We start from the raw sequence: 14,769 nt of genomic DNA on the forward strand, positions 1-14,769 counted from the left end.
AATGTTCATTAGAATTTTTTTTGGGGGGGGGGGGGGGGGAATAGTGAGCGCTGTGTTCCTGTTCCCCCGCTGGCTGCAAGCTCTAAAAGACATCCTACACACTCTCTCTCGTACCCCGCTCCGATCTCTGCTCAATTTACCTGCTTTTGTTGTCAAGTGCTCTGCCCCGATATATTTTTTTATGTGTCTAAGAATTCCACGCTGAGTCGTAGGCATATTTTTTCAGGCGTTGTCCTGCATTTGGTTTATATTTTAAGATGTTTTCAGCCAATTAATGACGAGTGTTTATTCTACAACGTGGGAGGAAGCCCACGCCTTGCGCGATTGGGTTACAGTCAGCAGGCACGTGCAGCAGCGAAGCCACCGTCTCTATGGCTCGGTGTTGGAACGTACAGTTGAATTAACTTTAACTTGTTAGCTTGTCTTTTAAAAGCCTTGATGAGAGCCGGGAAACTCTTATCTGAAGTGCTGTTGAGTCCTACAAACTCACATCTCTGTCAACGCTCTCTCTACGCTAGCAAAGGTTTCCATTTTTTTTTATGCGAGTGATGTGGTCCCGTCCTCTTTCTTGTTAGAATGTCACACATGTCTGGTGAGCCCTCAGTCAGTTCGAAGCTCATGAATAAAGCCCCTTTGTGCTTGTGCATGAAGGATTACGCCGTCATACATCACTCTGCATGGAAAAGTTTCGCCTCTGGCATGTCCCACTCAGAGCAGCACATCGAAGGCCCTTTAATGTCTCAAAGCGAACACAAAAGTTTATCGGGGGAGGAAAAAAAACCCACCGTGGGCGTTGTAGGATGTCAGCGGACGCATGGGGATTTCTAGGAATGGCAAGGCCTGGTCGCAATCCAGCCCGGTGGCGCATTCCCGCACACGCGGCCTCTGTCACGTTTTGCCGATCTTACGAAGCGTTTCGCAAATCCGAACTTCGATGGAGAGGACGGGAATGGATGGACGCAGCTTTCTTGTATCGAAGAGAACGCCTCTCCTGACTCAGCACAGCTCGGTGGCGGGCACCCCGAGCGCAGTAGATTCATTGGAGGGTGGGAGGAGGGTGGAGTGCAACAATGCATGGACTCATCGTTTAAAAGTGGAATCTTGGGCTCTCGGTACATCCATTGAATTGTGAGAAATTTTTAATTTCGAATCGTACGCCTGTAGGGTGGAGTGGTGGCGCAGCGGTTGTCGCACTGTGCCACAAACTCCCACGGCTTGGGTTTCATTGGCGGTCACGGCTCGTGTGAGTGATGAGAGTTATCTGAATCATTCCTGTACCCCGCACAACCCCGCCTTCCCGCTCACACATTAACCAGCGTGGTGAAGTATGTCGAAACAACACCCACGACCTCCGTGGTGCGTGGAGACCTTTGTCCAATAGTCGATTTACAAAGACCAGCAAATTATTATTATATATCGGAATGCCGTAGTGTAATGGTGAGCATGCTCGATCGGCAATCCAGAGGACTTTGGTTCAGCCCAATTTCCGGGTGTGTCGGTTGAAACAACGGTGCGAGTTTTTCAATTCCCCCCCCCCCCAACATTCTCTGTCCACCCGGAACTACAAATGGGTCGCACACAACAGCAGAGGGCGGTGCAGTAAGTGGACTCGTCGCCATCTGTTGTCCATCTGGACGGGGCTTGGCGCGTTGTCCCCTGTTTTCTCCGGGTGCTCCGGTGTCTGCTCACAAACAACTCGTTCGTTGGGCTGACAGAATACGACGGTAAAACCCAAGGCAAGAAAGGCCCTTCTGAAAAAAGGGGCATACGATGCAAGTGTGGCTTTGCTGGCTAAACAAGTACATTGTCATAATAAATATACATTATTATAACTTATTAAGAATGTAATTCATTTGGAGGGTCCTTTCCTCCCACAGCGGCATGAGCAGCAATTGCAGGGCTGCGCATTCCCCTTCATACTGCGAGAAAAAAAGTTTTGCTGGCTGGATTCCTGGCTCGCAGGCACCACGGTGGCGTCGGACGGGCGTTTAGAGGGTATTTGTCCACAGATGTGATGCGAAGAGGTGGGAATACCCACACTTTATCCCACTCCACATGAAACACCAAGTGGCTGTCTGTGGTGTTTGCGCTCCTGTGCCGCTGCTGGGAGGACCATAAGTGAAACTTTGCCCCGCCGTTTCGACGTTTTAGTTCTGGCGCCGGTAGATGGAATCGAACCGATGTCCTGTTGGTTCGCCGAGTTCGGTGCGCTAACCAATCGCGCCGTGCCGGCAGACGCATCAATATCGCGCGTCCAAATAACCACGCCTGAAGGCGCCCTCCATTCTCGATCAGTCCGTACGCGAGTTAAGCGAATGGCTTTGACCTCCGAGTATCCCCCGCGTGTGATTTTCATTCCGAGTGACTCACTGTGTGTGCGAGCGAGCGAGCCAGCCGGCTTAGCGCCACGTGGGATGCACGTGAAACCGAATGCTGTATTTGCTCAGGGAACAGAGCTGAGCGGGTGAGTGGGCAGTGAACTCTTCAGTTTAACACACACACACAAAGCACACGTAGGACATATTTACCGTACAGTATATCATGACGTGAAATTAATATCACACGGTATTTTTTTTGTAATTAGGGGCCGTCCATTAATGACGTCACGCACCTGGGGGGGGGGGGTCAGACATTTGTGACGATGTGTGACGAGGGGGGGGGGGGGTTGAGAAATGTGACGTCACATCACAATTCGCAACTTTAATTAAATATAGACAACACGTTCGACTTAATTAAACGTTTTAATAAATGTTTTCTCCTACAACATCAGAGTGCAGCGCCACATTAAATACGCACTACAATGACAATAGTTTAAAGCGATTTGAAGCATGTTTTATTTTTTTTTGGGGGGGGGGGCAGAGCTTTGTGACGTCATATTTAATGGGAGGTCTGACTTTTTGTGACGCCGTGTGACGAAGGGGGGGAGGGGGTCAAAAATCGTCCACAATCGCGTGACGTCATTTATGGGCGCCCCCTTTGTAAAGAGAACGACACAAATCTGGTCACCGCGGCGCGCAGTCGCTGTGGTCACTTCCACGTGGCTATGACCGTCGAGGTCTCGGGTCACCTGTGGGCGGACGAGAGTCGTAAAGCATCAAGCACGTGGGCTCCTGGCCACCGTTACACCTTTGCGGATTCATACAAACAAACACAACTGCAACCCAAAGACCTCTGTCATCCCCCAACCCCCGCCGCAACGGCCAACACGGAGAAACACCCATGGCTACGCATGTGCTCGCTCCCATTAAAATCAAGCAGCGAAAACAACCCTCGTCTCCAAGGGGACATGGGGGGGAGAGGTGGTGGTGGGAGGGGGGACAGGCGAACTGAGTCGGCCTACAGGGCGGGGATCTTCACAGCGCAGCCCCGGTGATGCAATCACCTCGGTGACGCTCCACGCCACCAGGTGTTGGTGCGCAGCTGGGCGGGGACACGTGGGAGGAGGAGGAGGGGGGGGGGTCGGGGATCGTGGCTCAACATCGCCTGGTGTGGAGGGGGGGGCCGCACGATCGGACAGTGAGGACAGGTGGGACGGAGGTGGGGTGGAGATGCGTGGGATGGTGGGGGGGGCAGGAGATCGTGGAGGGGGGGGAGGGTGTGGCCGCATGTCCCTTTAACCACGGCGCTCCGTCCCACAGGTGCAGTCAGAGTGCTTGGAAGGTCGAGCGTTTGGAGGTGCAGCGGAGCGCATCGTCGTGCAGGCTACGTTCTTCGTCGAGGTCGCGTCGGCACGCGTGCGGGAGTGCGGCTTTTGTCTGGCCGGGCCAGTTGGCAAGAAAGCATCGGGAAAAGCGGCCGTGACCAGAATCAAAAATGCCTAAGCCGGTAAGTTGGAGACGTCGGTCTTTCACCAGCTCAATGCTACGTGTATTTGCTGTGAGTGATCCGACGAGTGTTCGCACTTTCAGGTAGCACTTTGTTTCTCGCAGTGTGTTTGTCCATAAACATCTCAACCTTCAAAAAGTGTGTGTGCGTTTGTTTATTATATAGATCCAGCTGGTGGGAATTTTTTCTCAATTTTATCACGTTTAATATATTACCTGTGCTTGCTACATTGTATATGAATTTATATACTTCATATAATTTATTTTTCGTGCTTTGATTTATACTTTGCATTCCTATCGCTTTTTGCATTGTTATAACTTCTTGACCCTCCTCTGCTGAATGTATGTTGAAAAAGAGCTTCATAGCTCATCGGATTTCTCCAGGATAATAAAGATTCTGATTCTCTACATGGAGTCCGGATTATTAGAAACGCGTTTTTTTTAATTGCTTACTTAGCAATGGGGAGGCGCTCATCCAACAGTGAATGTTGGTTTAAATAATTGTGCAATGGCTGGTCAGAAAGCCACTAAACTGGTTAGACGATGTAGGCACCCCCCTATGTATTCCTGGAATGGAAGCTGAGAACATCGCTGTGAAATTTACTTTGACGAGAAAGCAAAGTGGCAGTCCAAACCACACTTTTAAAATTCCATTCTCAAAAAAAGCGTTCAAAACTTGTGTAAAGAAGTAAGCGCGTGTGTGGACAAATATTCAGAAGACTTACTCTTCTGTTTTCGGTAAAGTCACGTAGGTATAAAATAAAATAAATTAAATCAAGACGTTTCGGGCGCAACACAAGCGTCCGTCCGTCATCAGGTGGGACAACCACAGCAAGAAACAATTGCTGAAGTTATTTTAACTGAAGTTTATTTTTTTTTACCTACGTGACTTTACCGAAAGAACCAAAGAGTATAAATCCCTGCAGTCACGAAAACTTCAACTCTAGATTCAGAAGGACTTGTTTTTCCGCACAGAGTTGCTCGCCACAAGGCAGCTCTGTTCATGTTTATCGCTTTCGGCGCCCTTGCGCTGACAGCTTTTTAAAGTGGCCGCATTTTTACAAAAAACTATAATTGTTCGACAATAACATTTTACCTTTTCCAAACATTCATATTCGTGCCATCAATGTTTTTAAAGCGCGCACTTTTTTTTTTAAACAAGTATTCCACTCATGCACCAACGATCACATTGAGCTGTCCTGCTTTATAGTAACAGCGCGCGTACATTGTTGGGTACGTTCTGCAAAAAAAAAACTGGTTTCCTTAATTACGTGTTTGACAAAGCATCTCATATTTGCACAGCGCACTGTCATGTACACTCCCGTATCATTTGTTCCACGAACACACACATAAAACACGCAGATCTCCCTGATAACCATGCAGAACAATTGGGGCAAATGCTGTTAGCGAGCACCTATTAAGGCCAAGCGGGTTTCGTCCCCCAGTGTTTATGTTAACACGCACACAGTGCACAAGGGCACTCTGTAAGCCTCAGTTGATCAACGTCTAGTGCAGCTAATTGCCACTATTGTCATCCGTGCTGCCAATTCATGGGGCTACGGTATCTGGTTTGTTGCGCTAACCACTGCTCTGCTGCTCCCTACACACCCACACACAAAAATAAAGTTGAAATATTGTTGTTGCTTTTGCTCTACAATGGGGAAAGCTGTTTTAGCAAGCGGCAGTTATGCTGGCGCTGTGTTCCAAGGCCATGTACGGCCACAAAACCTGCACGGCCGCCTGCATCTGCTCAGCGCCGGTGTTGACTTGGTAATGTAAGGTCCGTCCGTGCCAGCTACGGACACCAATTTCCACTAAACTTGCAGGTTTTTCGGGTCGCCTTCTGAACGCTCGCAAACACGCGCTCCCCTTGGGGCAAGGTTGATGCCGCTGCTGCTGCTGCTATTCTGCCAAAACCTATGTTTCGTACGTGTCTCTCCTTAATAAAGTTGCAACATAACCGGTTGTCGGGCTTTTAACGAGGGCCAGAACAACCCAACCCCTAGGCCGTATCGCGCGTCAATCCCTTTTGGTAAAAAAAAACAAGTGTAAAGTCGATCCGTGTTGCATCCCGTCTGGCAATTTACCTTTAAAAGAAAATACCGCGAGATCAAGAAAGGCACTTTTGATTATTTTATTTTGAGCGTCGTGAAGTTTCATTCACTCGACCGAAGCGCCCGTTTACATTAACGACGAGAGATACGTTTCCAGCGTACGAGGAAAAAAAAAGTATTTCGCTGAAACTATGCGCCGAGGAGGAAAAAAATAACACGAGGGGTGGGGCCCTTTTGTTGTTGTTGCAAATGCAGTGGAAATCCAGCGGATTCAGCAGTTGTCAAAAAATGCCATGGAATATGTCTCGTCCCGCAGCGGTGCGTCTCATAATTGGTACAAGTCTCCAGATGGCCGTGTGTGCTTTCGTAGTGATTTTCAAACACTTTTAATTGAATAATGAAATGTACAGCTGTCAAGCAGGTGCTCAATAATCTACTCATTTGGCTAAAATCGTCTGCCCACGTGCCTCCACTTGTTTATCGGTCATTTCTATTCGAATGCAGGACACCCACGTGTTGACTTAACAAACGTGAAGATTTCAACTGTGGCACATGAAGTGGGCAGCTCTTGAAAATCTTGAAAATCCATACACGAGACTCCAGCTGAATTATCATAAACGATAGCAATCATAATGTACAGCCCTTTGTCAATCCACTGCTGGATGAGGATCGTTTGGCCGTGCCTCGGTGAAGCTGAGACCGAGTCAACCCGTTCTGATTCGGCTCATCCAGGGGTCGTCAGCCTGGATGAGCGGCTCTTCGATGACTGCTTCGTGACGTGACTTATTAAGCACCCACCGTCTCCTATTTACGTCCATTGAGACTCTCGAAAATATTGAGAGGATTTTTTAGGTCTGGTTATTTTGACAGCGCTAATCATTAAACATATATTACTCACCTTGGAAATGTACAGGGGTATTTCTTTTATTTTTATTTTAAATATGCTTTTTGGGTAAAAGCGACAAATGTAATGTGAACTTGCTCCCTGATGTGAATGATGTCAAGGGGCAACCTCGTTTCCACTCGCTGGAAATGCTGACAGTGCACTTTGAGAAGTCCTTGTGGAAGTTCAAAGTAAGCGTGGGGTTAGAAGGTTTCCGTGGCCAGGCACTTGTTAAAGACTTGTAGGGGATAAAGAGGTCCTCTCGTGCCAGGCATCTGAAAATCGTACCCTTCGTGTCCTTTGCGATGGACAACGAACGAATCCAATACTAAGAATATGAATCCAATAATAGTTTAAAAGCCATGGAAACTTAATTTAAACTCCGTACACAAATTAGCCTAGCTGGGTGTTGAGCAATGGGTGGCAATGTCACGTTCCTATGGCAGGGTCCAGTCCGTATGTTACTGTAGTTTAAAATTGTACCTTGATGAGTGAGTTGAGAATACAACCACAGCACTGCGCAGCTGGAAAACAATAATAATAATGGTAATTACAGTAATTCATACATTTACAGACTACCGCTGCGTCTGGATAGACACATAATGCTTTCATCTGTTCGTGTTAATTTATGCATTCATTAAATCTTTATGCATTCATTTCACTTGGTGCACAACTCTAATGATAATTGTGTACGCTCAGGGGTGAAGGCACTGAATTAAAGTATAAAACTTTGGACGCAGCACGAGGTTACGCAGTCGTTTGCATGCCGTGCTCTGAACCTGGCGGCCTGAGTTCTATTCCGGGCCATGCCTGACATCATACTGTGGATAGGGATGTCAGAACTGTTCTTGGGCTGGAACGGTGAAGTGTCGTTAAACAACCCCGTGACCAACAGCATGGAGATACCATCATCCAGCACTGTATTATCAGGGTTTTTATTAATATTCACTTGACACTAGTGAATCACTACCACCGTGTTGTAAATATCCTAAACTAGCCACTCGTTAAAAAGCACGTGACATTTGGGGTGCATCTCAACAAATGTATGAGCTCAAGAATGGGAGCACAAAAATATTTGCTTTGGATCACGAAAATATTTACGAGCTAAAATACGGGTGAATTTGCAGCCCTGAAATGTCTCGCTCACGCCACGGCCGGAGTCAGGGCCTCCACTAGAGGGAGTGCTAGCGGGGCTCTGGATAGGCCCTCCCGTGGTTATGGGGCCTTCTCTCCCATGCTGGCCAGATGGCTTTGAAGAGGTGGGCTTTCTCACATTTTATCCCACCACAGGTGGCTTGCCAATTGACTACCTGTGGTGGACCCGTTTATAGTGGTAGGTGGGCAGAGGCAAGGTGGGATTTAAGAAGCTCGCACCCTTATTTCAACTCCCATGCCAACGATCTCTGGATTGCAAGTCTTGTGTGTTGCTAACCAACATCGCCAAATACCGTCTGGCAAAATCTTCTCAAATGCCCTCTCAATTCCGTTCATCGTTTGATACTTAACTTTGCTTTATTTGTGATTGCAATCACTGTGTCACGTACGTGCCAAGCAGAAGTACAAACGTGTGACTTCTCTTCATGGATCGGGACATATTAAAGGGTATTTGATATTTAAATGCAAGATGTCTCACGTAGTCATTTGTTTTTACCTGTTCTTAATTGTGTCAGGTTTTACATTGGTCCGACGTTTGTTTTGTGGCAGCTTATTTTAGGAGCCAAAACGCCCAGCCAGGAATACCCCTGGCAACTAAAATCCAGTAAATGCAAACAAAAACTGCACAACAACAATAATACGAAAATAATGCTATAATAATGCTCACATTGCAATAACTGCATGAAAAATGTATAATGAAGATGACGTAGAGTGCTTCGGGTAATCCCCGCTGGATGAAGGCACTGTCAATTAAGGTAAACTTTTTTTTTAACCATAATTCACCATGCCGGTCAGTGTGGGTTGGTGAAGGGGAGAGGCGTGTGTGGCAAGACCAGTTGAAATACCACTCATTGTTAGCCACGGTCGATAATTATCAAACTCAATTCTCAGGTCGCCGGGTTCAAAGCGGCATTATTTAAGTGGTTTAAAATTAACGTTTAAGCGACCTTGTTCTCAGCGATCACGCGACACTCATTCGGATTTAAGAAAGAAGGATTTCAAAGGACACTAGCGTCGTTTAATAAAGGACATCGATGAATAATAGTCACGCACCATACAACATGAAACGGATGGCACGGCAGTGGATACAATGAGCCCGTTTCTTGAATCCTGCCGATCTCGTGGGCACACCGAGGGACACGTGGGCACACCGAGGGACACGTGGGCACACCGAGGCACACGTGGGCACACCGAGGGACACGTGGGCACACCGAGGGACGTCGATTGGCAGGTTGTGTTTGGTGGGGGGAAGTGTGGGTACGTCCACCCCATTGAAGACGTCTATCCAGCGTTGCAGAGGAGGTCAAAAATATCCTTGACGAAGCAGCTCTCTAGAACTCTTCCAACGGCAGTGCTATGAGCAAGTCATTGCAGGGCTGTACCTTTTTTTGAGTATAATTGATATAACATATTGAGAAAGACGAATTTACCGTGAGTATTTTTTTATCGGAGTCCGACTGTAATGCTAAAGGAGTGGAGCCACTCGAGTGAGTGAGCGGTGTGAGTGTGTGAGCGAGTGTGTGGTTGGCCGTGTTCTAAATGGCAAGGTCTTCCACGCAAGAGCGGCGATCACATTCCTGCGCCAGGTGTGGTAAACAGCCCTGGAGGGTCTGGCCACTCGTGGGAGCAGTGTTGAGAAAGAGCCCCTTGAGTAACTGCTCCAGGCCGAGGATTAAAATAAACTCCAGCTCCACCTCCTTGACGTTTTGGGGGCTAAACTGTTCTTGTTGTTTCTTCCCGGCTTGTTCCGTAGCGCCGATGTCAGCTTTTTTCAACCGCACCCGTCTGTAATATTTACAGCACGTACATTTGCCAAAAATTCTAGTGCCCGTACCTTTGTGGTTAACTTGCCGCTGTGAGTCAAATATTAACGTTGCCTCCCTGCTCAAACAAAAATGGAGTTATCATCTTGGCCGAAAGTCCTGATGCAATGGTGGAAATGTTTAATTCATAATGACAAGGCCTGTGGGCATGCCCAGCGCTACATACATCCGGTGCATGAGTTTGATTCATGGCCGAGGCTACCGCCTTTAACGAATGACACCTGAATCGGTCCTTGCCAGTGCCGGATTAAGCTAGCGCGGGGCCTGTAGTATATGTTATGAAGAGGCACTAAATAAATAAATAAAAACACGTAAATATTAAAACACACATTTTTTTTACTTGCATAGTAAAGTAATTGTATTTTTTTCATTTGCTATACAGCCGGATAATACGACAAATCGCTAACCTTAAACACCCAGTCGTTCATAAACTTGAAGGCGGTATAGTACAATAGTAATAGAGCAAGTGCAGAATCACTGAACCGGAATTGATAGCTTGAAAGCTTTTAGCGCTGGGCCCTTGATCGTAGCTACTACATGTGTAGCTACTACATATGTAGCTACTACATATGTTGTAGCTACATATGTAGTAGCTACACATGTTGCTACTTGTGCTACTAGGAGAATCCGGCACTGCTCCTTGCCCCCTCCTCACCTTCACCAACCCGCACTGACCAGCATGGTGAAGTATGGTCAGTCAAACCCCGTGAACTACAGGATGGAGAGACCTTCATCCAACAGTGGATTGACAAAGGGCTATAACATATAAATACAAACTCTTTGGTTCTTTCGCTAAAGTCACGTAGGTAGAAAAAATAATAGATCACGACGTTTCGATCGCAACGAAAGCAATCGTCATCCGCCTGATGACGTCGTGATCTATTATTTTTTCCACCTACGTGACTTTACCGAAAGAAACAAAGAGTATGGATTACTGCAGTCACGAAAGCTTCAAATCAAGATATAATTACAAATTTAACACGTAGGCTTTCGCGAATAATAATATAAATTATGGCAAATCGCCCGATGAATCTGGTTGTAATCACCAGCGAAACGTCGTGCTTAATGGTAAATGTTGTGGGTTTACTCGCCATCACACCGATGTGCCGAAGTTATAGAGAATTGCCACGTTTTATTCACGTGACAAACCTTACTAATTGCCTGTGGTCTGGTGGTGGTGGGCTAACGACACAGCGTTAATATTTACGCGATCTAACCCATAAAAAAGCCCTTTATCGTGAATAAATACAAATCGTCATCCTTACAAGTCACATCAATTAGGACCGCAGAATAACTCGGTGGAGCCAGCGACGGATTCCAGGTTGGAACCGACGTCCAACTTTTAGCGTTGAACGAGTCCCACGTTCCCAGCGGCGGCGCCGCCGACGATTTCGCTCTCCCTGGCTCCGTGCGCTCGTTCCCCAGGCGCGCCCTCTGCGCCGTTCACAACCATCAGCTTGGGCGTGGTGCTGTTGTTGACGTAATTCAGTGGTGAAGGGTCGGAGGAGTTATTCAAACACCAATGTAAAAGGAACAATGACAGTCAATAGAAGTCTTAAGTGTCCCCCGTCGCTCGATCGAGAATTGGGGCGGTGCCCAACTCAGGTTGTTTGGTATCCGGGACAGTGGTGGAAATACCAGGTTTTCTGCGGCAGGTGCGTGCGTGCGTGTGTGTACGTTGAACTTCTCTCGCACCGTACACAGCCAACCGTGCTGAATCGGAGAGTAAACGCCACAATTTAATTAGCTCTCGGATGCGTTTAAGCGCTTGCAACACGCTTTGGTCGGCAAGGTGTCCGACGGTTTGCTCTGCGTTGTACAACCCGAAAACGCGTCGCCACGAAAAATAACACCTGTAGGGTAACATTGTATTAATATTAATTTTATTCCGGAAAGCCAAGTCAATTATGTACGGTCTTTAACAGGAAGGAGCTGCATCGGTCAATTCTTTTGCGATCTGTTTTGCATGTGGGAGAGAAATGGGAGTGCCCTGTGCAAATTCACACTCAGAAATCTGTACAGACAGGTCTGGTCATTTATCGTCTCTGCTGATACATTGTGCCCTGCAGCTAGTCCAACATCCTGGGAGTCTTACACATAAGAAAACACCTCTGTGATCCACTAACCCTGCATCTAAAGTGTTTTATGTAGCCCAGGAGAGCCTGACTGAGTTTCAAGAATCCTGCACTGGGAAGTTTGGAAAATTCCATTTGATAAGCATTTGGCTTGAGGAGATGTAACATTCAAAGCTCTGCATGGGCCCGTTGAACAATCCATTGCTGTGCTTCCACCTCCTGGTCACCCTCGGAGCTCGAGTCTACAGCACTTCGTATTGACAGTAAGGTGCTGAACCTCCACAGTTCCAGCTTACAGGGATATATAGTAAGAAGGTAAAGATGCAGTCCTGAAATTGTTTGAACATTCCACCGCTCATAGAAGGGCCTCCACTGAAGGGAGCTCTAGAGCAGTGTTCTTCAGAGGGGAGCACTTTCACCGATCAGACATCATCCCCCACACCGCCTGCAAGGGCCGCTTTCACTCGTTGCGGATTGTCAGGAGGCCGCGCGCCAGCGGCTGCACTAAAGGCCACCAGGGGCTGCCAGTGGCCCACGGGCCTTGCGATGAAGAACACCGCTCTACTCTTCCATGCTGGGCGCCACGGTGGCGAGATGTTAACTACCTCGCCTTGTATACAGGAGATCGTGGGTTGGATCCCGACCCTGACGCCTGCTGTGTATTTGAAGTTTACATGTGGTCCCCGTTCTCTCGTGGATTTTCCCCTGGGTCCTCCGGTTTTCCCCTCCATATTTAAAAACAAGCGTTTTGAGTATTTGGCTGCAATGTGTTTCCCCATGATAAGCGCCTAAGGTGAGCTAGAATGTGTGGCCAGGTCGCTTCTGAAAAAGAGCCACATAGCTCAGTGGGCCTTACCTGGGAATATAAAAACAGTAAATAAATGTGAGTACCCAGTGTTTACCCAACCACATTGGACCAGACGATTTGACTTGTGTGCCCCTTCGTATCCTGCTGAAAGGACAGAGGTGAGGGGGGGGATTTTAAGAAACTTGTACCATTGTTTCAACTGCGATATTCATGTACAATTATAGAGATACAGATGCTTTAATAATATCGCCGTGTTTTGGAGTTTACACGCGGAATCACCAAGTTGGCAAAGAAGCGTACGTTTGATGATTTAAGAAGCGTACGTTTGATTGCAACGGTACGATCTGTGTCTCGGACAAAACAAACTTTCTTTGTAAAGTTGTTTTTGCGTTCGTCAAAATACTTAAACTGCTTTGAAGTTCATAGCGACTTTTCTAATGTGCATACACGCTTTGTTTTCCAGAAACAATGGAGTTTGGCATCTTAATTCGATCACCGTGTGAATAAATGGTTGACTCTTTTTATTCGAATATCGTAATTATTACTCTATGCTAGCCATGGCAAGTTGAAATATATATTCCACAAACTTATAATTGCAAAAGAGCAATTATTTGAATAAAACATATTTTACGGTGGAGATAAAAGCGTGTGCGAAATTATTGTTCGTTCTTCATTTTTACAAAGCATTGTTTTAATCACTCTTGTCAACAGGAGCAAATGGCTGCTGTACAACTATATTTTACAGTTATGGCGTTATTGTTAGGCTTGGTTACAGACTTTATGAATATTTTACACGGCAGAGCATAAAGCAAAAAGTTCCATAAAATATGGAGCAGGTGGCTAACTTTGAAAATTGCTCAGCCAAATGCAGGCGGCTTCCAAAATCCCTTTAATTATTTAGATGGGACACATTAGTTGTGAACTCACGTGTTATACAGAGAATAAGCCACTGAATGTTTGATCCACAGATAAAAGGAGGTTTGTCTCTTCAAGGGGTGGGGAGGGTGAGACTGTGTTGTGAGACTGTTGTTGATCTCCATGAGAACTAAAACCACGGTTTATTACATGACACACAGTCCTATGTATGGATGGGTATTCAACGTCTTTCGCACCGTGCGAATATGATGTGTGTGGGGGGGGAAACAACAACAAATTCAAGACTATAAAACAATGAAGAAAAGATTAAAGAAGTTATATATAGCTTCTCGGAAAATAAGAGATGAAACAAAACAACGGAGCGTCTTTAACATTCACATAATAATATAGAGCAACCGAATCGTCGACGTTGTTAAATCGGGTGAGAGAACTCAGGAGCGCTGGGCGAGTCTCATTAGCAAGCGTGGCCTGGGCCACCAGCATGACGCAGGCAAAGTACATCGTGGTCCCCGCCTGTCTTGTGACCTCCAATTAATTAATCCCTACCGTTTTTTGCCTTCTGTATATTCATTTCTGAGATGTTAACTACATCGCCCGGTATACATGGGGTAATGGGTTCGATCCCGACTCTGACGCCTGCTGCTGTCTATTTGGAGTTTGCGTGTCTCTCTCCTCGTGGTCGCGTGGATTTTTCTCGGGGTCCTCTGGTTTTTCCCTCTACATTTTTTAATCAGCATTAACGCGATTTTATAGTATTTGGCTGCTATAGATTTCCACGTGATCAGCAACTTCGTTGAGCTATCATTTGTTGCCAGGTCGCTTCTGGAATATAGCTATATAACTCAGTGGGCCCTACCTTTGTAAAAAAATAGTTAATAGTTTTCTGTTTAAAAAAAAACCTTACTTTAAAATAATATATATTCAGCTTCAAAGAGTTAAATGCGGGTCACCAGACATCTGAACCACGCTGTCGAATACAGTGATGAAGTAAAGTGTTGCCCCCCATGCTGAGATGGCAACTTTCACTGCCTGGGATCTGTGGATCGACGTGGCAGTAAATACCAGTGGGGAACCACCACTACTCGTGTGGGACCTGCGCCGGCACGGCTCGCTTGTGCCAGTGGAGAAAAGAGGGTGTTTGAGTTTGTTCATAAAAATGAAAAAAATAATGTATAAATTGTGTTGCACTGTGGAGTTAAAGCCACTCCATGGTCAGGCAGTAAATCCAGTTGCGTTGTGGGGTGTAAATCAGCTGCAATGTAATGGAAGCT

The 14,769-nt window shown here is 46.6% G+C and overlaps 1 protein-coding gene across 1 annotated transcript in view; it reads left to right on the forward strand.

The window, feature by feature from the left end:
• The first annotated feature begins 3,638 nt into the window (after window positions 1-3,638).
• The window catches only part of LOC133353541 (radixin-like), a 64,046-nt gene continuing 52,915 nt past the window's right edge, over window positions 3,639-14,769 (forward strand). Inside the window, exon 1 of the mRNA XM_061569861.1 lies at window positions 3,639-3,825. Coding sequence (XP_061425845.1) covers window positions 3,814-3,825 — 12 coding nt within the window. The 5' untranslated portion in view covers window positions 3,639-3,813. The remainder of the gene's footprint in view (window positions 3,826-14,769) is intronic.

This window comes from Lethenteron reissneri, chromosome 6 (genome assembly GCF_015708825.2).
Source record: "Lethenteron reissneri isolate LAM-NWPU_2019-01 chromosome 6, ASM1570882v1, whole genome shotgun sequence".
Classification (NCBI taxonomy): Eukaryota; Metazoa; Chordata; class Hyperoartia; order Petromyzontiformes; family Petromyzontidae; genus Lethenteron; species Lethenteron reissneri.